Source organism: Callionymus lyra, chromosome 8 (genome assembly GCF_982586985.1).
Source record: "Callionymus lyra chromosome 8, fCalLyr1.hap1.1, whole genome shotgun sequence".
NCBI classification, from domain to species: domain Eukaryota; kingdom Metazoa; phylum Chordata; class Actinopteri; order Syngnathiformes; family Callionymidae; genus Callionymus; species Callionymus lyra.
The window spans coordinates 25,607,448-25,635,106 of record NC_141825.1 but is presented as its reverse complement, the minus strand read 5'-3'; the positions used below and the strand labels follow the sequence as shown (position 1 = coordinate 25,635,106).

Below are 27,659 nucleotides of genomic sequence, written 5' to 3'. Positions count from 1 at the left end.
CACTAAAATCTTTAGAAAAGTTAGTTTTAATCAAATTCAACGTGTTATCGTTGACAAGTTTGTTTGTGAAGAACGAGTGAGTTTGACTTATGAAGAGCAGGTGACATGGAAAATGTCAAGTTATATCACACCTGCTGCTCTTTCTCACAGTAACGCTGACATCTAAAAAAAAATAAAAGAAAGAAAATTCCTCTTAACATGAGTAACTATATTCACAGATGTTTTCACTCAACGACTCGACATAGAATTTAGATTCACGTGATTATCTTCAGCTGCTCATGTTCTTCTTGTCCGAGCGTTTGAGGCTCCATTGATTTTCATTTTAAAGACATGGATATAGGTTAGTGAAACCTTTTTTTATTTTATTTAGAATTATCAAACTAAGAAAGAAATTAAAAATGTATTTGGATTTTCTATATTTTCTAGATGAGTTTTAAGGTCACCAACAAGAGGAGAAGTCTGCAATACACCACTTGAACACTTGGGGGCGGAAAAGAAACATCACGTTTAAATAGATTGTATTTATAATCGCTAACGTGTTTTCCTCTTTTTTTTTTACAAAACCCGATGGGTATATCTTTTTTTTTTTTTTAATCATTATTTCTCTTTTATTTTTATGTGGATTTACGGTTAAAGTTTTATATTAAAATGATTATTATTTTATTATTATTAAATTAATTTGTGTTCGCGTGACATTTCTAAAGCTGTTCAATTTATTTCGAAAAAAAGAACTCGAAGCCATTTTTACATCTCAATTTTATTTATCTAAATATGAGCTAGTGTTTAAAAAGGTAATTTAAAGACAAAGTAAAGTAGTCGATGATTTCTTCAAATATCAATATTTCGCTCACATTAATTTGCCTCAAACTCCTTTGTTACGATATAGGACCGCCCCCTTCACGCCGATTGGCTGCCAAGGTTTTTTCTCCGGTTTTGATTGGTCCAACAGCTGGTCCATCAGGGCGGAAGTCGCTGCGTTATCACGAGGGAAAGGTAAATGGGACATCCCGAGAAATAAAGGTGTCAAGCTGAATGATAACGTGAACCATTTCCGGTTATAATGATACTATTAATTTGAACGTTGTTGATTGTGTTTGCACATAAACTAAAGCTGTTTATAAAACATTATATAGAATTATTTTAAAACCACGGATAAAGATTGTATGAACAAAATATACAATTGTTTAAATAAATTAAAACAAAAATACTTATTTCTTTGGGTTTAGAAACTGTATGTTTGCGTAATATAAAACACAAATTACAATCGTATTTTTTAAATCGTAAGTGCGGACGTTAGTGCGAGTTCGGTCATATTTTACTTTGAAGCTTCAAACCGGAACCGCTGATCCTGGAAGCTTAAATGTCACATTTTTGAACGAGAGAAGATAGAAGAAAGCGAAGCAGACGTTTGTAATCCCACTGTCTCCTCTCGGCACTTTGACAGGCTTCTCCTGGCAACACCTTCACACTCAAAGAAACAAACATGGAGATAGAGAAGGAGGTGAAGAAGGTGAGCTTCCTTGTTTTTTTCTATCCTTGTTTTGAAACCCCGGCGGGATCCGCCCCGGCTCAAGGTGTACAGGTGGAGACCAGCGAGAAAAAAGTTTATTTGCTCTTAAATATTATTTTATTTAGTCATTAAATGTTACGGTCGTGTCTTAAAATGACCATTTTACACGTTTTTACATTTAAATTAGTCGTTTAAAAAAAACAAAAACACTTCCGTTTCTAAGTTTGAGTTTGATAATATGAAAAGTACTGATAAAGTTTTATTCAAAAACATTTATTTCCGGTTGCAACTTCTACTTCTTTTTATTTCGTTTTTTTAAATCATTTTTTAATGGTAAAATTAAAGAAAAATATATTCAAGTCAACGCAGCTTACGACTTTTAAAATATATTTACGCTTTTGAATTGTTCAGTGTCTACTCTCTCTCTCTCTCTCTCTCTCTCTCCATCTGCTGAAATATGATCTTCTTTTTTTTCTTCCATTTCTTTTGGTTCGATTGTTAAACATCTGTCCTTTGATCGCTGCACAGACATGCAGAGCTGAAGAGAAAATAGCAGTCGTTTCTCAACAGGAAGTAGCATTAGTCAGATCAAGATTTCATCATGTTCATGTCCTGTCACAGTTTCTTTATATAAACATATCAATTCTCACTCTTATCACCTGCCACTATCTCAACTTTCAGTCCATGTTTCACTTTTTTTTTTAATGTGTCATTTTGTATATTGTCCTCTTTTATTTATCAATTCCATCCCCTGGCTACACTCAAAAGGAAAAACACTAAAGAAAACACAAACCGCCGGCGAAAACAACAACTATATATACTGTATATATTTTGATTCTGATGTCAAATACACACTTTGTGATCACCTGGTTGTAGGTAGATAGGTAGAACTTTATTGATCCCTCAGAGGTTCTCCTTCGGGAAATCGTTTTTTTCCAGTTAGCCACAGGAAATACAGCAATTTTTCATTAAAAATAAAAATAAGAACAAGAACAAAGAGAAAAAAGATAAAGAACAAGACGATAAAATCTAAGTTGTGTTGCATATATCCTTGTTCATGTGTTATATTTAAATCGTAGATTAAGTAAAAACCACAATTTAACGCTACAATTTGTTTTTATTATGATGTTTTTGTTTGAGCAAACTGGGTTAATTGAACTTTATAAAAAATAATCTGGTCTCTGTAATGTCTCCTGCACAGCTGGACGTCAAACACACACACACACACACACACACACACACACACACACACACACACACACACACACACACACACACACACACACACACACACACACGCACATGTGCTTCTAATGGCTTCCTCGGATTATTCTGCCACGAGATACAGTGTGTGTTTGTCGGCTGTAATTATCGTCGCGATCCGCTTTTGTTTAATGGAAACAAACTGGGTGTCGCTCGTCTAATTGCATGTTGCGACAAACTTGGGTGGCCTGGTTGTAAGGAGGTTTCTAATTTGGAGAAACAAGATGTAAATATACATTTTAAGAAAAATGGGACTGTTGCTTTTATTGAAGAAGAAAAAAAAAAGATGAACACTAAAATTAAATGGGAGCAAACCATAAACTAAACTGGAGACTAGTGTCTGCAAAGCTGCTCATTTACACCCATATTCTTTATTATTTAGCTGCTGTTCACTCAATGCCGTTCAATGATTTGATCAATATAGATTTAAGGTGGTGCTCAAACGTGAGCATCAAACACAAGGAACTTAAATAACGACAACATCACATTTAAACATAGAAAGTCAGATTGTTGCTGTGACTATATTTTCTAGGATCTCACGTTTCCCTAAAGAGACAGTAGTTCCCTCTGTTGTATCGTATTATTGACTATTTAATGGATCCATTAAATCAACTCTCTGAAGTCTTAAGAGTTACCGTCTGTTTTTAATGGCTGCCGTGTGAAGAACGACTCGCTGTGACTCACTATGTGTGAGCAGCAGAATCAATCACCCATAAAGCGAGTCACTGTGAGTGACCGTTGTCCAGAACTAATGCACTCTGTTCCAAATGTTCCCTGAAGTGTTGCTCATTTATTTTAGCTCCACTTCAGTGTCTGCCGAGATAAAACAGACCCGTACTGAGTGAGTCAGTTGTAAATATTTTTTCTTATAAAGAGAGTTTAAGTTATAGAAAACATGTACATGTAGTTTGTTAGCGCGCATCCTAGTACTAGCAGTTCCACTGCATGTGTATTTATAGAAGCCAGGGAGTTCGTTCACCACCGAGACGACACAAGGGATACCACAAACGCGTTTATTCTCAGGCATCTGGGTCATCTTGACCCGGAGACAACACAAGGGATACCACAAACAAGTTTATTTTTAGGCATCCGGGTCACCTTGACCCAGAGAGAACACAAGGGATACCACAAACGCGTTTATTTACAGGCCTCCGGGTCACCTTGACGAATAGATAACACAAGGAAAACCACAAATGCGTTTCTTTCCAGGCCTTCGGGTCACTTTGACACATAGACAACACAAGGAATACCACAAATGTGTTTGTTTTCAGCCCTTCGGGTCACCTTGACCCAGAGAGAACACAAGGGATACCACAAACACATTTATTGTCAGGCCTCTGGGTCACATTGACCCTGAGATGACACAAGGGTTCAGAAGTGAACACTGTACCTCAGGGTTGTCCAGATGTTTTCGGAGCGGGTCAAATTTGATGAAGTAAAAAATAAGCCAGGGGCCGAAATGTTTAGGATATCGTTTGAAAATGTTGATACCGGTTCTGGAACTATAGTTTTTTAAACACCAATCTTATTAAATAAATTATATCAAATATTACACGAAAAAAGGGGTTTAAGTTTTAAGATTTCAAAACTTCAAATATAAAGCAGCTTTATCTTCATCCACTTTAACACAAAAAAGAGGAAAAAAACCCCAAAGATTTTTGGTTTCTAGGAATTTATGTCGACACCTTTGTAGTTTTTTTATTTAAATCCTGAAAAGTTTTATATATATTTATGAAGAATTTTTTTTAAAATTATTTTAAAAGCATCATTATTATTAGTATAATATTTGACAATGACACTAGTACTTACAATTAATAACCATTATTCTTATAATATTAATTATATTTTTATAATAATATTTATAACTATAATCATTCTTAGTTGAATTTATTTGACATTAATATGTTTTTGTGTTGTTTCCACAGATGACGCTCGGACACGAGTTCGGCGCCGGAGCCTCATGTTTGAAATGCAAAGACAAGTGTGAAGGTTTTGAGCTGCATTTCTGGAGGTTTGTTCAGCTTCTGGTTTAAAACGTGTGAAGAGATGAATTGTTTATGTTGAATATTGTGTCCGGAGTCAGGATGAACGATTAATGGCATTTGCGATATAATCGACATTTTCAAAAATGTGATTATTATATCGCAGAGGTTGGGATTATATTAAATGTTCATCAATCAATAACCATAATAATAATAATAATAATAATATAAAAAAACATATATTATTGTGTACGACAGGAACTTAAACAGAGGAACAAACAAAAACCTTCAGTAAGAAAAATAAGAATGACTGACTAGTGTTTTCACTTTTCTTTACTGTGAAGTTTGTATGATTTATTATTGACTCATAAATATGTTTACATCACACTTTTAGTTTTTACACTAGTTTTTAGTGTTTGCAGTGAATATGTTTGTTTACAAGTGTCATTAGAGGAACTAAATAAAACCTTCTTTATTTTAAGGTTTGCTTCATTTGACTTTATCATAAACATTACTTCATAACTTTATCTTGAGAATCAAAGAGAAAAAACATTTGAATGTAAAGTTAATCATTTATTGTATTAGATTTTAAAAAATAAGTTAAAAAGAGGCCATTGAAAAAATAATCGCAATTATATATATTTTTAATAATTGTTTCATTTCTATCCAGAGTCATGTGGAAGTCTTCGGAGAGCTTCATTACTTGTATTTAGTTTGTATTCAGAATTATGACGATTTTCTTAAATTCCTAACTTGAAAAACTGTCAAATGAAAAGTTTAAAAACATTCCTAAAACAAAAACCCTACAGAAATATTTGGAGTTGAATGAGTAATGAATTATTGTCTACATAAATGCAAAATAAAAAGGTTGAATTTCAAAACTTTGACCTCATAGAGACAGTCAAAGGGTGACATGTGGCCCCAGGTCTATGTTAAAGCATTGCATCATTATTTAACACATATTTAAACCACTAACACATTTGTTTTGGGGGCCTCCGGGTCACCTTGACCCAGAGGTAACACAAGGTTTAAGTCTATCAGTTCTATCCAGAGTCATGTGGAAGTTCTTGGGGAGCTTTATCACTTGTATTTATTTTGTATTCAGTTAAATCTATGACATCGATGAGTGTAGAGTGTACAAATAAATGAAAGTATTTGTAAAAGTAAGCGAGAGAAAACTGTCAGCAGACTCTGCCAACAGTTGTTTTAATTGAGAATAAGCGAAACAGCAGGAGACGGTGGAATAACGAGTTCACGCTGTTCTGTGTTCGCAAGAATGTGAATCTCCGGGAGATGACTTTTGTGCCGATGATGGACGGGAACAGGACTCGAGGATCGATTCACCGACACTGATAACATGTCAGTCGTTCAGAGACCACCGAGAGACCACCGAGAGACCACCGAGCTCGCCGTCTTATTGTCGAGGAGTTCATTGTTTTGTTTTTTAACCCACTCGTTTGTCACAGTATGTGCTTTTATCTGGTCCTGTGGTTTCAGAAACGTCTCCGTCTGGAGTCCACCAATTATCCTCACTTGGTTAACTTCCTTTTATACCACACACACACACACACACACACACACACACACACACACACACACACACACACACACACACACACACACACACACACACACACACACACACACACACACACACACACACACACACACACACACACACACACACACACACACACACACACACACACACACACACACACACACACACACACACACACACACACACACACACACACACACACACACACACACACACACACACACACACACACACACACACACACAGTTGTAGGTCTGCTGGTGTAACGGCTTTTATCCGTGACTTGTTTACAAGACGGTTCGCATGAAATGACGTGTTGCCACTTTGATGAATGGCAGGTTTTAAGTGACTTCACCACAGTTTGTTTGTAACCAGATCCAACCCCCAAGATCCTCGGTTGTGTGCCACTTCTTGATTTATGGCCGGTCGCCCCCCCCCCAAAAAACGGCCCTTCCGTGGCCCCTCCGAAGATATTCTGTTGTTAAAACGTGACAGTAACGTGGTGGCTTTTCTTTGTCGTTGTCTAAAAAGACACAGAAGTACAGTTTTGTATATATATCGCAGATGCTGCTGAAATGAAGCTTCTTATAAAGTCGACACGTTTGGAAACATCACTTTACCAAGTCCACTAGATGTCACTCTCTGCTCTATAGTCTTATTTTCTTGATCTTTTATTCTTTTTAAACAGTGGTGGGTCATTCAATTTCCTCAGGGGCCACATTTCGTTAAGTGACGAGCACAAAAATAAGCAATAGAAAAATAAATAAAGGAACGAAAACCAATATATCAAAGGAAAACTAAGATATGTAATAAAACTAAGCTTAATATGCTTAAATTATTGTTGGGGCAATAAAAAAAGTACCGTATTTTCCGGAATATAAGTCACAGTTTTTTTCATAGTTTGTCCGGGGGGGCGACTTATACTCTGGAGCGACTTATGTGTGAAATTATTACCACATTATTAGCGGTATATCATTTCACATGTTATTTTCACACTCAACCACCAGAGGGCGCTCTAGGCCTGTGTTGATCATTTCCACGTAGAAGAGGAAGCATCTTCTACCTCCGGAGTTAGTTAGTTGTTTAAAAGTGACACGAGGATGAAGAGTTATTTGGAGTTACACGGATGGTTTGGTAAACTTGTTAGTTATTTATGCTATAGTTCTCTGAATAACTCTTCATATGTTATGTTAACATACCAGGTTCTCACTTCATGTAACGTAACGTACAATTATTCTGTTGTTGCCTCTAGTTTTATTTTAAATTGTCTTTCAAGATCACATGTCTGTTCTTGCTGTTGGATTTTATCAAATAAATTTCCCCCAAAAATGCGACTTATACTCCAGTGCGACTTATATATGTTTTTACTTCTTTATTATGCATTTTATGTCTGGAGCGCCTTGTACTCCGGAGACACTTATAGTCCGGAAAATACGGTAATAAAAAAGACAAAAAACAACATACCATGTAAGAACATTATCATCAGTATTTAGTATTTTTCTAAACATCCCAGATGTGTGAACGGCAGAGAATTATATAGATTTTTTTTAAATTCCTAAGTTGAAAAACTGACAAAAGGTTAAAAACATTCCTAAAACAAAAAACCTACAGAAATATATGGAGTTGAGTTAGTAATTAATTATTGTACACATACATGCAAAATAAAAGGGTTACATTTCATATGATCTTTGACCTCATGAGGGACACATAGAGGGTCACATGTGGCCCCAGGTCTGTGTTAAAACATTGCGTAATATTTGAACACATATCTAACCACTAACACATTTGTTTTGGGGGCCTCCGGGTCACCTTGACCCAGAGGTAACACAAGGGTTCAGTCCTCCACTGAGCTAAAAAATGCTTCATGAATCTTCATCAACTCATCACTAGTTCTAGTCAAATGTGTTCAGTTCTGCAGAGAGTCTTGAAATTCCAACTATGACTCCAGGTCAAGATGGAACACGACTAGAGACTCCATGAAGTCATCTTAAGAGAAGGAGCTGTTTGTTGAGACGTGTCACTGCACTTTACTGTAGTTATGAGGTAATAATATGTATGTATATGTGTATAAACGGTTCTAATGCATTAACAAATGTATTTTGTATTTATTATTCATAACACTTCCCTCCTTTTTGTGTGTAATTTTTCGAATACCGTATTTTCCGGACTATAACTGTCTCCGGAGCACAAGTCGCTCCAGACATAAAATGCATAATAAAGAAGTAAAAAACATATATAAGTCGCACTGGAGTATAAGTCGCATTTTTGGGGGAAATTTATTTGATAAAATCAACACCAAGAACAGACATGTGATCTTGAAAGACAATTTAAAATAAAACTAGAGGCAACAACAGAATAATTGTACGTTACGTTACATGAAGTGAGAACCTGGTATGTTAACATAACATATGAAGAGTTATTCAGAGAACTATAGCATAAATAACTAAGATTTAATAATAATCTAATTATCTTCATCCTCGTGTCACTTTTAAACAACTAACTAACTCCGGAGGTAGAAGATGCTTCCTCTTCTACGTGGAAATGATCAACACAGGCCTAGAGCGCCCTCTGGTGGTTTAGTGTGAAAATAACATGTGAAATGATATACCGCTAATAATGTGTTAATAATTTCACACATAAGTCGCTCCAGAGTATAAGTCGCACCCCCGGACAAACTATGAAAAAAAACTGCGACTTATAGGAAAATACGGTACTTACTTTTAATTTAATTTCCAGAAAGATCTGCCGGAACTGCAAGTGTGGTCTGACGGAGCACAACGTTCAGATGAACACGGAGGAGAACAAGAAAGTGGGGAAACTGTTCGAAGACACAAAGTACACTGGACTCATCGCCAAGTTGAAGACCGACGGCATCCCTAGTTACCAGGGCAACATGGTGACCATCACGCTGCCCGGTCCCGCCACCGCGCACGCCGTCCCCGCCAGTGCCACCGCCGCCATAGTGGCGCCACCTGCTGGAAGCGCAGCCGTACAGCGCCCCGGAGCTGCCGCCGGGGGTAACGGTCAGGCACGCGCCCCGGGGGGGTCTTCGGGTGTGACCCCAGGTGTGACCCCGGGCGTGACCCCGGGCGACCGGGCGACGACGGCACCAGGCGTGGGTCAGAACGGGTCAGCCGGAGCGAGAGGCCAGATTCAGATTCAACCGTCGGCAGCCATCAAAGTACCGTTGTCTGTCGGCGTCACCTCGGCCAGTGCTGTCCCCGTGACCAGAGACGTGCCCATGAACTCCGTGACCTACGAGTGGGCCCCGCCCGTCGCCAACAAGTACACGGTGAGAAACTATTAAGCAAGTATTTATTTTTAACTTTCAATTTTTCACCTCATTTTTCATTTTTTAATTTCATAATACACATAATGACCAATAGGGAAAATATACATTCATCAAGTTATGTTTGAAATACTTCTTTTCATCAACACTGTATCACTTTTTTTTTTTTGCTTTTAAATCACATTTTATTTTTTATCAAAGTTCTTTTATGCTTTAAATTGTGTTTATAAGTGTGTATACATGAAAGATTATTTACAATTAACAAATATTTACAGTGTTTGTTCATTTTTGTGTTGCATTTAAACTTACGGGCCACTAGATTATGTCCTCCAAAGCTAAAGTAAAGAGTGTAATCCTAGTGTGACCCCAGCGACGACTGAGGACGAGAGGATACATTTGCCTTTAAAGCCCATGTTGGGACATATTTTGGTTTCAAAATGAATGAAAGCAGTTACTACTTCGTAAACAGTCCGGTGGTCTGTAAATTTAACAACACCAAAGTCAAGTACTGGACAATACTACACATATATACTTGTTACTACACTATCACAACACCAGAGTCGAGTACTGGACAATACTACACATATATACTTGTTACTACACTATCACAACACCAGAGTCGAGTACTCGACAATACTACACATATATACTTGTTACTACAGTATCACAACACCAGAGTCAAGTACTGGACAATACTACACATATATACTTGTTACTACACTATCACAACACCAGAGTCAAGTACTTGACAATACTACACATATATACTTGTTACTACAGTATCACAACACCAGAGTCAAGTACTGGACAATACTACACATATATACTTGTTACTACACTATCACAACACCAGAGTCAAGTACTTGACAATACTAAACATATATACTTGTTACTACAGTATCACAATGTATTTTTGACAAAATTAAATTGATCAAAGAGAAAATCTCTCCCCCTTTGTTGGGAACCCCTACTGTCTCTGAGCCCATCTCCTCCTCTTGGTCATCCTTCACTGCTGTATCTTTGGGTGATATTTCAGCACTAGTGAACAAGATGAAACCCTCCTCTTGCTCAGATGACGTCCTTCCTTGTAGGCTTTTTATCAAAGTATTTGATGTAATTGGCCCCTGGGTTACCAATATGGTGAACCTCTCCCTTTCCACAGGGGTTTTTCCCAATGCATTTAAACATGCCATTGTGGAGCCTCTGCTCAAAAAAACAGGCTTAGACCCAACTGACCTCAGTAATTTCAGGCCTATTTCTAAGCTCCCTTTCTTGTCCAAGATCTTGGAGAAGGTGGTGTCCGAGCAGCTGTCTTTGTTCCTGGATCAGAGCGACATCCATGAGAAGTTTCAGTCTGGCTTCCGTAAACATCACTCTACGGAGACAGCTTTACTGAAAGTGTCCAGTGACATCATGATGTCGGCTGACTCTGGTAAATTCACTGTTCTGGTTCTCTTGGATCTGTCGTCAGCCTTTGACACAGTTGATCACCAGATCCTGCTGAGAAGACTAAGGGATGAAGTGGGACTGTCTGGGTCTGTGTTAGAATGGTTCTCATCTTACCTTTCTGGGCGCAGTTTTAGTGTATCTGCATATCAAATGAGGTCTGAATCGGCAGATCTGTTGTGTGGAGTCCCTCAAGGTTCTGTTCTGGGTCCTTTATTGTTTTTGCTGTACTTGATTCCCCTTGGTAAAATCATTCAGAGATTTCCAGATGTTTCTTATCACATTTTTGCTGATGACATCCAGCTCTACTGCTCTTTTGACCCAACTGAGCCCCAAAGGCTGAACAGCTTAGTCAATTGTTTGCTAGAAATCAAACAATGGTTGAGTGAAAACACTTTACAGCTTAATGTGGACAAAACTGAAACTCTGGTGATTGCTCCTCATGATAAGATTCCAGGGTTGAGTCAGTACTTGGGTGACTTAGGTCAGTCTGTCAAACTGAGCCTGAGAAACCTGGGTGTTGTATTTGATAAAGACATGTCTCTTGTTCAACACTGCAGAAAACTGACCAGAAACTGTTTCCTTCAACTGAGAAAAATCTCTAAACTTAGGAAAATGTTGTCACAACATGATCTGGAGCTTATAATCCATGCGTTTGTTTCTTCTCGTCTGGACTATTGTAACAGTTTGTTTTCATGTCTTAACAAGAAGGATGTGTCTCGTCTGCAGTTGATTCAGAACTCTGCAGCGAGAATTCTGACCCGCTCAAGTAGGAGAACTCACATTTCTCCGATCCTTAAAACTCTTCACTGGCTTCCAGTTTCTTTCAGGATCAACTTTAAAATTCTGGTTCTTACTTTCAGAGCTATTCATGGTCAGGCTCCTCCTTACATCACTGATCTGATCCAGCCTTACACCCCAGCTCGGTCTCTGAGGTCTGTGGATCAGAATCTACTTATGGTTCCACGCACACGGCTCAGGACCAGAGGAGAGAAATCTTTTCAGGCTGTTGCTCCTAAGCTTTGGAACAATCTTCCTCTCTCTTTGCGCTTGATGGAGTCTACTGACTCCTTTAAGAAACATCTTAAGACGTTTCTATTTGTTCAGGCTTTTCCTTGAATTTCTCGAACTCCTGTGTTGTTCTCGGTGTTGTCTTGATCTTTGAGGTATGTACTGTTTTGAGTATTGTTTTGATTGTTAAAGCGCTTTTTGACCCTGGTCTCGAAAAGCGCTATATAAATAAATATTACTTACTTACTTACTTACTTACAACACCAGAGTCAAGTACTGGACAATACTACACATATATACTTGTTACTACACTATCACAACACCAGAGTCAAGTACTGGACAATACTACACATATATACTTGTTACTACACTATCACAACACCAGAGTCAAGTACTGGACAATACTACACATATATACTTGTTACTACACTATCACAACACCAGAGTCAAGTACTGGACAATACTACACATATATACTTGTTACTACACTATCACAACACCAGAGTTAAGTACTGGACAATACTACACATATATACTTGTTACTACAGTATCACAACACCAGAGTCAAGTACTGGACAATACTAAACATATATACTTGTTACTACACTATCACAACACCAGAGTCAAGTACTGGACAATACTACACATATTTACTTGTTACTACACTATCACAACACCAGAGTCAAGTACTGGACAATACTACACGTATATCCTTGTTACTACACTATCACAACACCAGAGTCAAGTACTGGACAATACTACACATATATCCTTGTTACTACATGTTCACGTCCTTCACGTTATCTTTGTTTATTACGCTTTTGGTAAAAACAGTTCCTGACGTTTTTTGTCGTCCTTGTTTTGTCTTCTTTGTTCCTCCTCAGGCGTCGCGCTACATCCAACTGCTTCCCCCGGAGAAGCGACCCGTGGCGGGGTCCGAAGGGGCCGCTTACCGGCGCCAGCAGATGGCCCTGCAGCTCCCGGAGCACGACCAGGATCCGGCCAAGTGCCACGAGCTGAGCCCGGCCGAGGTCAAGCAGATGCAGCAGTACGTCCGCAAGTACAAGGACGAGGCGCTCGGGATCGGAGACGTCCTGCTCCCCGAGGAGATGGCTCGGGTGCAGGCGGCTGCAGGGGCTTCCAAAGGAGGGCCAGGTGGTTCTGGTGGTGTTGGAGGTAGAGCTGCAGTCGGGGGTCCTGCTGCAGGAGGTCCTGCTGCAGGAGGTCCTGGTGCAGGACCGGGGGGATCCATGGCTGTTGCTGGAAGCGCTGGATCTGCACCTTTCGCCGGTTCCGGAGCAGCTGCTGTATCGGGAGGCGGCGCCGGTGGACCCGGAGCGGATCAACGCTCCTTTGTAAGTTAAACCTTTTATTAATATGTTCATGAAATCAAACTGTAAACACACGCCTCACAGCAAGAAGGTTGCTGGTTCGATTCCAGACCACTGTGTGTAGTTAGTATGTTTCTCCCCGTGTTTCGTGGGTTTACTCCGGACACTCTGGTTTCCTCCCACAGTCCAGAAACATACAGAGGTTGATTGAGAACTTGAGGGAAATTGTCCGTATGTATGAGTGTGTGTGTGAATGGTTGTCTGTCTTTGTGTGTCCTGAGACAGACTGGCGTCCTGACCAGGGTGTCCCCTGCCTCTCGCCCTATGATACTGGGATAGACTCCAGTCTCCCCGGGACCCCCACAAGGGATAAAGCGATAGAAAATGAATGAATATAAATAAATATAAACATTAACATTTTGGGTTTAAATAAAGATACAAACAAAACCCACAATATCAACAGTTTAAAGAGTATATTTGTACTTATTGACTGCATTGTTTCTCCAAAAACAAAATTGTTTCCCCATTTCATTTTGAAGTTAAACATTTGGAAAAATAAAACGCATACGGTGAACAAGAAAAACGTTTCATCCATCCATGAAAACATATATATATATATATATATATATATATATGTATTATTTTTATTGAAACCTTTTTAGCCGTTTACTTGATTCCATAATAATTGAACAAATTAGTTCAAATTGTTCACAAATAAATCGTATTACTCATCATAGTAAGTAAGTAAGTAATTTTTATTTATATAGTGCTTTTCCAGACCAGGGTCATAAAGCGCTTAAACAATCAAAACAATATTCAATAAAGTATGGCCCTCAAAATAAAAATAAAAAACCTGCTTTCCATGGAATATAAGAATATTTCCCAACAGCATTTGGAGCAGTGATGTATGTTGTCCACTAGGTGGTGCTGTGTAACCAGTTAATAATTCAGAAACGTTGCGTCTTTTTGTTAGTACTTTCTATGGAATCGTTTTCTTGCCTATAAATATATATATATATATACATGTAGATATTCTGAGAAATGATTAGTTCTGTTGTCAACATCACAATCAACACCAGCCTCAGGTTCACGAGGAGTTTAAAGCTTTAAGAATGATGTCAAATTCTTCCTCTCAGGAAGTTTCTCATGAAGAACAACAAAAGTTCCAAAGGTCCATTTTTTAGTCGGTTCAAAGCTGGCGTTTAATCAAAGAGATTGAATCTTGTTCTTTGTGTTAAAAGAACGTGTGTGTGTGTGTGTGTGTGTGTGTGTGTGTGTGTGTGTGTGTGTGTGTGTGTGTGTGTGTGTGTGTGTGTGTGTGTGTGTGTGTGTGTGTGTGTGTGTGTGTGTGTGTGTGTGTGTGTGTGTGTGTGTGTGTGTGTGTGTGTGTGTGTGTGTGTGTGTGTGTGTGTGTGTGTGTGTGTGTGGACCAGGAACAGTTGATGTTCTCTCTAATATGAGACTTTGAAGAATTCTATTCATCCTGAACACGAGACAGGAAGTGAGGACTTGACAAGTCAGGAGTCGTTTTCTTACTTGAAGACCTTTTTAATTAGTTTGACTGCATTTTAAACACGTTTAAACAAAGTTTAAGAAAGAAACTCATGGACCGGGGTCTAAAGTTCTATAAATTAATGTTCTGTGATCTCGTATGTTGTAACTATAATTCAGTACTTATTTGAAGTGGATCTACAAGAATTAATATTAGTTTTTTTCGTTACCTACTGGAATGGCTTTGGTATAATGGGATTAGCAGGGGTTTGAATGGAGTTCCTCCAGAGGTCATGTAGCCAAACTGTGTTTAACCAGTGAATCGGTTACCACGACAACACAAAAATGATATTTTGACACACAAAAAAAAAAAAGTATCTATAATTTTATACTCTGATATTCAACAGCAATGTTTTTGTTTTACATTTGAAATAACCGATTTATTTTAATAAAAAAATATTTAATTGTTTGAATGTCAATAGTTTGTGTATAAAAGACAATAATTCAATATTTTATTGGACAATTAACAATCAAATATTCAGAGCGTTTATTCATTTGTGTGCTGCAGTTAAACCTCCGGCCACTAGTTGGCAACATTTGTCATTTCCTCATGTGTCAAAGTAACACAACTGGTGAAATGGCAGCGATGAGTGAAAAAGAAAATATTCACCAGTTGATGTTTGGAATCGTTCTGGCTTTGAAACAAGTTTAAAGTTCAAGAATTAAACACATACTGACGAAATACTGGATGTTACATGTTGTTCCAGGTTGTTAATGACTTCATTGTTAATATGATATACAATTCTACACATATATACTTGTTACTACACTATCACAACACCAGAGTCAAGTACTGGACAATACTACACATATATACTTGTTACTACACTATCACAACACCAGAGTCAAATACTGGACAATACTACACATATATACTTGTTACTACACTATCACAACACCAGAGTCAAGTACTGGACAATACTACACATATATTCTTGTTACTACACTATCACAACACCAGAGTCAAGTACTGGACAATACTACACATATATCCTTGTTACTACACTATCACAACACCAGAGTCAAGTACTGGACAATACTACACATATATTCTTGTTACTACACTATCACAACACCAGAGTCAAGTACTGGACAATACTACACATATATACTTGTTACTACACTATCACAACACCAGAGTCAAGTACTGGACAATACTACACATATATACTTGTTACTACACTATCACAACACCAGAGTCAAGTACTGGACAATACTACACATATATCCTTGTTACTACACTATCACAACACCAGAGTCAAGTACTGGACAATACTACACATATATACTTGTTACTACACTATCACAACACCAGAGTCAAGTACTGGACAATACTACACATATATACTTGTTACTACACTATCACAACACCAGAGTCAAGTACTGGACAATACTACACATATATCCTTGTTACTACACTATCACAACACCAGAGTCAAGTACTGGACAATACTACACATATATACTCGTTACTACACTATCACAACACCAGAGTCAAGTACTGGACAATACTACACATATATACTTGTTACTACACAATCACAACACCAGAGTCAAGTACTGGACAATACTACACATATATTCTTGTTACTACAGTATCACAACACCAGAGTCAAGTACTCGACAATACTACACATATATACTTGTTACTACACTATCACAACACCAGAGTCAAGTACTCGACAATACTAAGTAAAGTAAAAAGTGATTAAGAAAAAGAGGAAGAAAATCCAGATTTGAGTATCATATTCGGCTGCATCGCTCAAATGATCAAGTAGGAAACGAGAAGAAATGATTTCACAGTTTGTGTCTTAATGACGTTTACATTTTAACTCTATTTCTCTCATAAGAGGATTTGATCCAGTTTTACGGCTCGATGTTTTCAACCGTCTCGTCCTCCAGTCCTGCAGTCACTGCGAGCAGCCGATGGGTCTCGGTGACCCGGCCGTGTTCGCCGAGCGAGCCGGCTACGACAAGCTGTGGCACCCGGCCTGCTTCGTGTGCTGCACGTGCGGCGAGCTGCTGGTGGACATGATCTACTTCTTCAAGAAAGGCAAGCTCTACTGCGGACGTCACTACGGCGACAGCGAGAAGCCGCGCTGCGGCGGCTGCGACGAGGTGAGGAACCAGGATCCGTCCGATCGGAGGACGCGGCGCTGACGTCGGCCATGTTTGTTCCTCCAGCTCATCTTCAGCAACGAGTACACTCAGGCCGAGGGTCAGAACTGGCATCTGAAGCACTTCTGCTGCTTCGACTGCGACTGCATCCTCGCCGGAGAGACGTACGTGATGGAGAAGGACAAGCCTGTGTGCACCTCGTGCTACATGAAGAACCATGCAGTGGTGAGGACTCTTCTCTTTCAGAGATGCTCAGAGTCATCCCTCGTTTATTGATGGTGACGTTCAGAAGATCCAGTACTTGAAGGAGTGACTGTTTTAGTTTTAATAGTTTCCCAAAAACACAGTTTATTCTCCCCAAAAACACAATTTATATTTGCAAAAACACAGTTTATTCTCTCCAAAAAACACAATTTTTACTGCCAAAATACGCAGTTTTTACTCCCCAAAACACAGTTTATACTGCCCAAAAAAACACAGTTTATACTACCAAAAAAACACAGTTTATACTGCCAAAAAAACAGTTTATACTGCCAAAAAACACAGTTTATACTAACAAAAAAACACAGTTTATACTGCCAAAAAAACAGTTTATACTGCCAAAAAAACAGTTTATACTGCCAAAAAAACACAGTTTATACTGCCAAAAAAACACAGTTTATACTGCTAAAAAACACAGTTTATATTTCCACAAAACACAGTTTATACTGCCAAAAAAACACAGTTTATACTGCCAAAAAACACAGTTTATACTGCCAAAAACACAATTTTTACTCCGAGAAACACAGTTTATACTGCCAAAAAAACACAGTTTATACTGCCAAAAAACACAGTTTATACTGCCAAAAACACAATTTTTACTCCGAAAAACACAGTTTATACTGCCAAAAAACACAGTTTATACTCCCAAAAACACAATTTTTACTCCCAAAAGCACAGTTTATACTGCCAAAAACCGCAGTTTATACTCCCAAAAACACAATTTTTACTCCAAAAAACACAGTTTATACTGCCCAAAAAACACAGTTTATACTGCCCAAAAAATACAGTTTATTCTGCCCAAAAAAACACAGTTTATACTGCCAAAAGAACACAGTTTATACTGCCAAAAAACACAGTTTATACTGCCAAAAAAGCACAGTACCAAAAACACAATTTATACTGCCAAAAAAGACATTACCAAAAACAGTTAAAACTCCCCAAAACACAGTTTATACTCCCAAATAACACAATGTATACTTAAATAAAATCAACCCTTATTTGCACTCCTTAAAAAGTCTGAAAAGGATTTCACTTCATACATTTAAAAACAAGGTCATTAATGTCCTAAATTATTACTTATCGTCTGTTAAAATTGAAGTTTTGAGTCATTTCAAAAGTATAAAAATAATTCATGTTTATTCTATGTTACAGTAAAACAAATAATAATTGTAAAACGACCTCTAAGCCTTTGTAAGAGTTGTTTTTCTTTGTTTGGTAAATTTGTCATATTTAAATCATATACGTTCAGTTGTATGAGTCATATATGAGGTTCCATCCCTCTCAACACACCTCTTAGTAACGGTGACCTGAACAGCTCCCGTAACGCTTTGCCGCCCAGCCACCCAATAGGCCCTGTCAATCACTTTTGAAATGGCGACTTTTAATTTAAATACAGTATTTTAGAAACCAATCAGGCGTCACTAAAACCTATTTCGTCCTCTCGACACTTCCAGAAATGTGCGACGTGTCAGAAGCCCGTGGACCCGGAGGCTCAGAGGGTCTCGTACGGAGACCATCACTGGCACGCCGAGCCCGAGTGCTTCAAGTGCTCCGGCTGCGACAAGTGTCTGGTGGGTCAGAGGTTCATGGCCGTGAAGGGGTCCCTGGTCTGCTCCGTCGAGTGCAAGAAGAAGATCACCAGCTAGATGGTGACGTCGTCGCCCACACTTGGACTTGAACCCAGAACCACTTCTACTGATCCACGCCGGGTCTACGTTAGACCCTGAACTTCTGTCGCTGCCTTAAAAGATGGTCTTCCTGCAGTTTTAGAAACACTGTTGCATCATGAGAGATTCACACGCCGCGCTACTGAGCAGAAACAATAAAGTAACCACTTCTTTGTAACTTGAATCTTCTTTTTTAAAAGTTGTCTTTTAATGAAAAGTACTTTAACGTAAGTTTCCAATATAATTTTCAGTTTATATTTCCTATCTTGTTTCCCCTGAAATGTATATCAAAGTTCACTATTTGGTCTTTAATTCTGAGAAAAATTGGTGGCCAAGGACGGATCTTTGTGGCACACCAGATTGAAGATTTGTTTATTTTAATTTAAATTGTTTGTTTAAATAATAAAATAAAATCTCTTGGATTAAAAATACAACCGTTCAATATAAATGTCTGCCTGCAGTATTACCTGATTAGTGAAGTTTTATTAAACGGTGTCATGTCTTTAGAGCCCAGTAGGAGGCGCCGTGAGTTTAGAAATGAGGTTCAATAGTGGTAAAAAGAATAGATTATAAAGCAGAGAGTGACATCTAGTGGGACTCAACAGTATAAATAATGACACTGTTTCATGAAGCTTCATCAACACATCACTATAACTAGCTTTAATTCTAACAGACTTTTGGTTCAACTGAATTAAAACTTAATTTTCTTTAAGCTCAAGCTTATCATTTTAAACCTTTCAATAGTTTAAGAATATGTTTACATATTGGATTTAAAATGTTATTTCTTACATTTCCTAATTTTTTTTAATTTATTTGTAGGTGTTACATCCTTGTTCCCCATATGTATACAGTTCTCAAAAATAAATATATAAAACATGATTTAACACAGTATCACGTATGGTTTTTAAATATTCTAAACTAACATCCACACAATTAAAAGTCATAAAGAGAGAAGTTGTTGAACGATACAACACATTCCACAAGGTCTAGTTATTAGTAAGTAAGTAAGTAATTGTAGAGCTTTTCCAGACCAGTGTCACAAATCAAACAATCAAAACAATATTCAATAAAATATATACTTTAAAGATCAAGACAAACACAAGAGTCTCAGAGAATCAAGGAAAAGCTCAAATAAAAGTGTCTTGAGATGTTTCTTGAAGGAGTCAGTAGATCATCAAACACAGATGTTTCTTGAAGGAGTCAGTAGATCATCAAACACAGATGTTTCTTGAAGGAGTCAGTAGATCATCAAACACAGATGTTTCTTGAAGGAGTCAGTAGATCATCAAACACAGATGTTTCTTGAAGGAGTCAGTAGATCATCAAACACAGATGTTTCTTGAAGGAGTCAGTAGATCATCAAACACAGATGTTTCTTGAAGGAGTCAGTAGATCATCAAACACAGATGTTTCTTGAAGGAGTCAGTAGATCATCAAACACAGATGTTTCTTGAAGGAGTCAGTAGATCATCAAACACAGAGATGTTTCTTGAAGGAGTCAGTAGATCATCAAACACAGATGTTTCTTGAAGGAGTCAGTAGATCATCAAACACAGATGTTTCTTGAAGGAGTCAGTAGATCATCAAACACAGATGTTTCTTGAAGGAGTCAGTAGATCATCAAACACAGATGTTTCTTGAAGGAGTCAGTAGATCATCAAACACAGATGTTTCTTGAAGGAGTCAGTAGATCATCAAACACAGATGTTTCTTGAAGGAGTCAGTAGATCATCAAACACAGATGTTTCTTGAAGGAGTCAGTAGATCATTGAACACAGATGTTTCTTGAAGGAGTCAGTAGATCATCAAACACAGATGTTTCTTGAAGGAGTCAGTAGATCATCAAACACAGATGTTTCTTGAAGGAGTCAGTAGATCATTGAACACAGATGTTTCTTGAAGGAGTCAGTAGATCATCAAACACAGAGATGGTTCCAAAGCTTAGGAGCAACAGTCTGGAAGGATTTCTCTCCTCTGGTCCTGAAGTTCAGGAACCATCAGTAGATTCTGATCCACAGACCTCAGAGCCCGAGCTGGGGTGTAAGTCTGGATCAGATCACTGATGGAAGGTCTGACCATGAATAGATCTGAAAGTAAGAACCAGAATTTTAAAATGATCCTGAAAGAAACTGGCAGCCAGTGAAGAGTTTGAAGGAGAAATGTGAGTTCTTCTACTAGAGCGGCACAGAATTCTGGCTGCAGAGTTTAGTATGAACTTCAGGCGAGACACATCCTTCTGGTTTAGACACGAAAAAAAACTGTTGCAATAGTCCGGACGAGAAGATACAAACGCATGGATTATAAGTAGTGATAATGGTCACTAGATGGCGCTGTCTGCTTGATATTCTTAGTTATTTACTAATAATACAATGGAACCAGGCATCATTTTCACTTAAAGTGTGCCATCTAGTGGCTCTTCATAGTGAAGACACTGTATCATGATACAGAGACTTCAGTCGCTGTTAGGGTTTTGTGTGAAGTTATAGGACTTTATTTTTAAATATTACAACAGCATAGAAGATCATTGAGTTGATTCCTCAGGATGTGTGTGAAGCTTCCGTTAACATATCAGCTCGATGCACCCGCGAGAGAATTCTTTTTGTTTTGTCTCAGGTCGTCCATGATGGAAAAACCACATCAGAGTTTCTGCTCACAATGTGGAAACTTGACACAATTCAAGGAAGCTGGATCTTAGAAGAAGCTATTGTCTGCAGCGGCGTTCAGTGGAGAGTCGTGCAGTTATTTCCCTCCTTTCAGCGTCGACTCCATGGCCTGCAAAACACAGTCTCTACTCCACAAAAACACAGTTTATACTCTGCAGAACACAGTTTATACTTCCGAAAAGACAGTCCCAAAAACACGGTTTATACCCACAAAAGTCAGTTGATACTCCAAAAAGTTTGTACATCCAAAAAATACAATTTATACTCCCAAAAACACAATTTATACTCCTAAAAACACAATTTATATGCCTAAAAACACTGTTTATACTCCCAAAAACACAGTTTATACTCCTAAAAACACAGTTTATACTCCCAAAAACACAGTTTATACTCCCAAAAACACAGTTTATACTCCTAAAAACACAGTTTATACTCCCAAAAACACAGTTTATACTCCCAAAAACACAGTTTATACTCCTAAAAACACAGTTTATACTCCTCAAACACAGTTATACTCCCTAAAAACACAGTTTATTCTCCCCAAACACAGTTTATACTCCTCAAACACAGTTATACTCCCTAAAAACACAGTTTATTCTCCCCAAACACAGTTTATACTCCCAAAAACACAGTTTATTTCAGTAATGTTGAAGCCATTTTAAGAGCAGAGATGCAGTAGAATACGTCTTAAACTGCAACTCTATGTTGTGAATGCAATATTAGTTTTTAAGGTTGTTTTTATTACACAAAAAAATAGGAAAATCCCAGGAATCCAAACATGATTTTATTCAAGATAATAAAAAAGAATATTCTTGAATTTTTCAACCGAGGGAAAGAAGACAAGAATATTTAGTGAAACTATCATCACAGCCGGAGGAGTCGAGACGGGAAATTCTAAACGATGGCAGAGACGTTGGCACAGAATTTCTTCTTCACGATCACAACAAATTGAAATGACTTTTTTGAAATATTTTATCTTCCACAAAGGTTACATTAAAAGACCCGAGTCAACATGTGGACGTAAACAAAAACCCCTGAAGGAACAACATGTGGCTGAGATGCGTCGTGTCAACATTCTGGTTACCGTGGCAACGGGTTGTGACCGAGGCGTTCAGGCTTGTAGGTTGAAATGAGGAGTTACCACAAGACCACAAGAGTGAAGATCACATTCATCTCATTCTCCTGCTCAGACGTGGCTTCAAACTTCCTCTCCTTCTATTGTTCTCTTCCCCACATTCTTGCTCACACCTGTTTGTACGTCTGTTGTCATGTGGCTTCCAGATCTTCACCTCGACGGCGAGGAATCAAACGGAGGCACATTCTGATCCACCCGTCAACGATCAGTGTTTTATTCTCCGGCCTGAGAGTCGATCTGTTCCTCATCAAGTCTCCACTCTTTTGTTCTTCGCTGAGAACCGACCGTTGTGTCGAGAAGCATCAGATCTTTTCAAACTGATGCGATGTTTTGATGAAGCTTCAACAGTTGTGCTCACTTACTGCACTTATTATTTTAAGTACACAAATGCATTCACACTGAGCAGTATGCGAAAATGTAGTGCACTCAAACGGCTAGAAAATTAAATGTGGATCGATAAAAACTTTCCATGCTCAGTGGTCGCCATCTTGGAAGATACGATTGCTGTGTCTCAAATCACATACTTCTCTTAGTATACTAGAAGTTAGTATCATCAGGATAGTGTACGTACTAACTAGTAACTAATCCTCCACAGATAGTATGTCTCAAACCACATACTTCTCTTAGTATACTAGAAGTTAGTATCATCAGGATAGTGTACGTACTAACTAGTAACTAATCCTCCACAGATAGTATGTCTCAAACCACATACTTCTCTTAGTATACTAGAAGTTAGTATCATCAGGATAGTGTACGTACTAACTAGTAACTAATCCTCCACAGATAGTATGTCTCAAACCACATACTTCTCTTAGTATACTAGAAGTTAGTATCATCAGGATAGTGTACGTACTAACTAGTAACTAATCCTCCACAGATAGTATGTCTCAAACCACATACTTCTCTTAGTATACTAGAAGTTAGTATCATCAGGATAGTGTACGTACTAACTAGTAACTAATCCTCCACAGATAGTGTGTCTCAAATCACATACTTCTCTTAGTATACTAGAAGTTAGTATCATCAGGATAGTGTACGTACTAACTAGTAACTAATCCTCCACAGATAGTATGTCTCAAACCACATACTTCTCTTAGTATACTAGAAGTTAGTATCATCAGGATAGTGTACGTACTAACTAGTAACTAATTCTCCACAGATAGTATGTCTCAAATCACATACTTCTCTTAGTATACTAGAAGTTAGTATCATCAGGATAGTGTACGTACTAACTAGTAACTAATCCTCCACAGATAGTATGTCTCAAACCACATACTTCTCTTAGTATACTAGAAGTTAGTATCATCAGGATAGTGTACGTACTAACTAGTAACTAATCCTCCACAGATAGTATGTCTCAAACCACATACTTCTCTTAGTATACTAGAAGTTAGTATGCATCAGGATAGTGTACGTACTAACTAGTAACTAATCCTCCACAGATAGTATGTCTCAAATCACATACTTCTCTTAGTATACTAGAAGTTAGTATCATCAGGATAGTGTACGTACTAACTAGTAACTAATCCTCCACAGATAGTATGTCTCAAATCAAACTCTGCAGGAAATGACGCAACAGCTTCTTCTTCTACTACTATTTAAAGATGATTTCAACCAGCTGTAGGAACACTATCGCCACCTGCTGGGAGCTTGTTTGCTTTGGATCAAGAAATATGAGAAATATTGGCGAAATATTCACGAAGGTATCAGCAGCATCTAAGATGGAGTCGTTTAGTGTAGAAAGTGTCCATCGATCCATACTCAGTTTTATGTGTGTTTTAGTGACAAGTTAGTGTGTATGGAGCACTACATTTCACATACTAAGAATTGAGATGCACTTATGCACTAAAAATACTAATTTAAGTACACAAGTATGTGATTTGAGACACAGCTCTGGTCTTCCGAAGCTTCATGAAGCCGTGTTATTATTTTCAGAGCCCACTAGATGGCGGTCCCTGCACTACTTTCCTTTGGTTTGAATTGATCTACTTCACAATCAAGATTGTAGTCGCTCACTCGAAAAAACTCGAAATCAGACGCAGTGACAGTTTATCTCCAGCACTGCATTTGGTTAAACTTTTGCCAATATATTTCTGTCTTTAGGTATCTTAGCAAAAAATGAATAATTATCTTCAAACCAGGAACTGGAGAAGCTGTTTCCCTCATTGTTAGGAAACTTTCCGGAAACATTAATTGACAAAAATGATGTGAATAGATTTTGGTCCGTTTAGTCGAAAAAGGTAGATGTTAAAGTTTTGTATGTCTTGTCTGCTTCCTGAGTTCTTTGGCGCCTGTTGCCATCACAGCAGCTGCAGTCCTTCAAACAATAAACACCTCAGCAGCAGATCTTAAAACCACCTCTCCTTCAGCAACAAGCGCCGAATTCATAAACGTCACTCCCTGGTACACTGTCCTTGTGGATTACAGTTCTTTCTTGTTATTTTACATTTTGCCATTTCTGTCCTTGTGCCTGAGCCTACTTTTTCTCCAGCGTGTGTGTTTATTAAAAACTAAATTAATTCACAAAAATCTTGACCGCATTAACAAAACGAGCTGTAATTGGTTTGAATTGAAACTAAAAGTTTGATTAAATGAACCATATTTAACCCAAACAAGCATGAACTCCTTTGACGTTAAAACAGCGTCACTGGACTTCACTGTTTGTTTGCATGTTCAGAACCGTTTCTCTCGACACCAGAACTGAGCTGGATAATAACACCACATCTGCGGCCAAACTCTTCGTTACGAGTTTCCTATCCAGCGATAGACCGCACTCTTCCTCCTCCGACCGTGGAAACAAACCACTGGTGGTAACATTCAAGCGAGGAATGATCATTTGTTAAAATATTTTGATTCATCAGATTATTTTCTCTAGTAGTCCGTGGCCTGATCAGTGGTGTCTGGATTCTCACTGACTGTTCCGCAGGATCCGAGATCAAAGACAGTTTGTTTCCATGGAGATGTGTGTTATCCATTCCTTCATCTTCCACAGCTTATCCTAGGTCAGGTCGTGGGGGTAACAAAGAGGCCTAGACTTTCCTTTGGCACAAAAAACTCCAGCTCTTCTGTGAGAAGCTTAAACTAGCAAACTATTTTTTTAATAATGTAGCCACTAGCAACATGTTGTTCTCTCAACCTATGGATCCTGACGATACATTTACGACTTCTACTGATGGTCTTATAAGGCTTCGTGAAACAGTGTCTTATATGTGTTTGTCTTATGTGTCTCGATCTTTTGAAGTTTATATTTTAACTGTGTATCGTTTTTGATTGTTTTAGCGCTTTGTGACCCTGGTCTGGAAAGATCTTTAAAAATGACTATTACTAACTTACTTACTTACTTACTTATATATATATAAATGTATATATATTTAGAGCTCAGTAGGTGGCGCCCTGTGTTTTAAAATAAAGTAAGTTTTCAATAGAAAACAAAATAACGGATAAAGCAGTGACATCTAGTGGGCTTTGAAAATAATAACTACTGCTTCATGAAGCTTCAACGACACATCTTGCTTCTGAAGGTAAAGCGTTGCAGTCGACTTTGTACCAAAAATGTGGGTGAATTTTAGCTCCATGTTTGCATCTTGTGTATTGAAGTTAAATCAGAAAGAAATAAAAGAAATACCAGTAGGGAAATGAAGCTTCATGAAGCATTGTCCTTATCTCTGCTCTACATTTATTATATTTAATATATTATTCTGCTCCATCTATGTCTAGAGCTTTAAACAAGTGATGGGTTACATGAAGCAGCTATTGCGTCAAGACACTATCGCAAAACATTCAATAAAACCTGGCATTAGTTTCAAAATAGCTCCATCTAGTGCTCTTTCAAAATCGATACACTGTTTCATGAAGCCTCATCAACCCTTAACCTTTAAAACATACATTTTATCGATAATCTGCATCATTTGTAAACAAAGGGCGCCTCATACTGAGCAATATGACACGGTTTCATGAAGCTTTTTCAAACAGTGTCCACTAGAGGTCACTCTCTGCTCTATAATCTATTGATCTAAAACACTATTGAAACCTCATATTACTTTTAAACTGAGGACGACACCTACTAAGCTCTAAAGAATATGATGGTGTTTCATGAAGCTTCAGGAAACTGTGTCCACTAGAGGTCACTCTGTGCTCTGAAATATATTGGTTTGAACTAGTATTCCGTTGAAGCCTCACATTATTTTTAGACTGAGGACGACACCTACCGGGTTCTAAAGAATATGATACTGTTTCATGAAGCTTCATCAAACATTGTCCACTAGATGTCACTTTCAGCTCTTTAATGTATTGATCTAAAACACTATGCTATTGACACCTCACATTATTTTTAAACTGAGAGCGCCACATACTGAGCTTTGAAAAAACACGACACTGTTTTGTGAAGCATCATGAAACAGTTGACACTAGAAGTCACTCTGTGCTCTGAAATATATTTATTTGAACTAGTATTCCATTGAAACCTGACATTATTTTTAAACTGAGAGTGCCACCTACTGAGCTTTGCAAAAACATGACACTGTTTTGTGAAGCATCATGAAACAGTTGACACTAGAAGTCACTCTGTGCTCTGAAATATATTTATTTGAACTAGTATTCCATTGAAACCTGACATTATTTTTAAACTGAGAGCGCCACCTACTGAGCTTTGAAAAAACACGACACTGTTTTGTGAAGCATCATGAAACAGTTGACACCACAGGTCACTTTACTGCTCTGAAATATATTGATTTAAACCAATATTCTATTGAAACCTCACATTATTTTTAAACTGAGGGCGACATCTTAAAAGATATAAAAAAAATATGACACTTTTTTACGAAGCTTCATTCTTTTTTTGTCCAAAATAAATTCCATATCTGGTGCTTACT

General features: G+C 38.0%; 1 protein-coding gene across 1 annotated transcript; it reads left to right on the top strand.

Annotated features, from left to right (window-relative positions):
- Nucleotides 1-1,369: 1,369 nt before the first annotated feature.
- Nucleotides 1,370-19,820, top strand: tes (testis derived transcript (3 LIM domains)). Its single transcript, XM_087797939.1, has 7 exons — nt 1,370-1,510; nt 4,699-4,784; nt 9,053-9,608; nt 12,947-13,417; nt 16,847-17,062; nt 17,129-17,287; nt 18,778-19,820. Exons 1-7 carry the CDS (start codon nt 1,484-1,486, stop codon nt 18,967-18,969), a joined length of 1,707 nt encoding a protein of 568 aa, XP_087654065.1. The 5' UTR covers nt 1,370-1,483; the 3' UTR covers nt 18,970-19,820.
- The last annotated feature ends 7,839 nt before the right edge of the window (nt 19,821-27,659 follow it).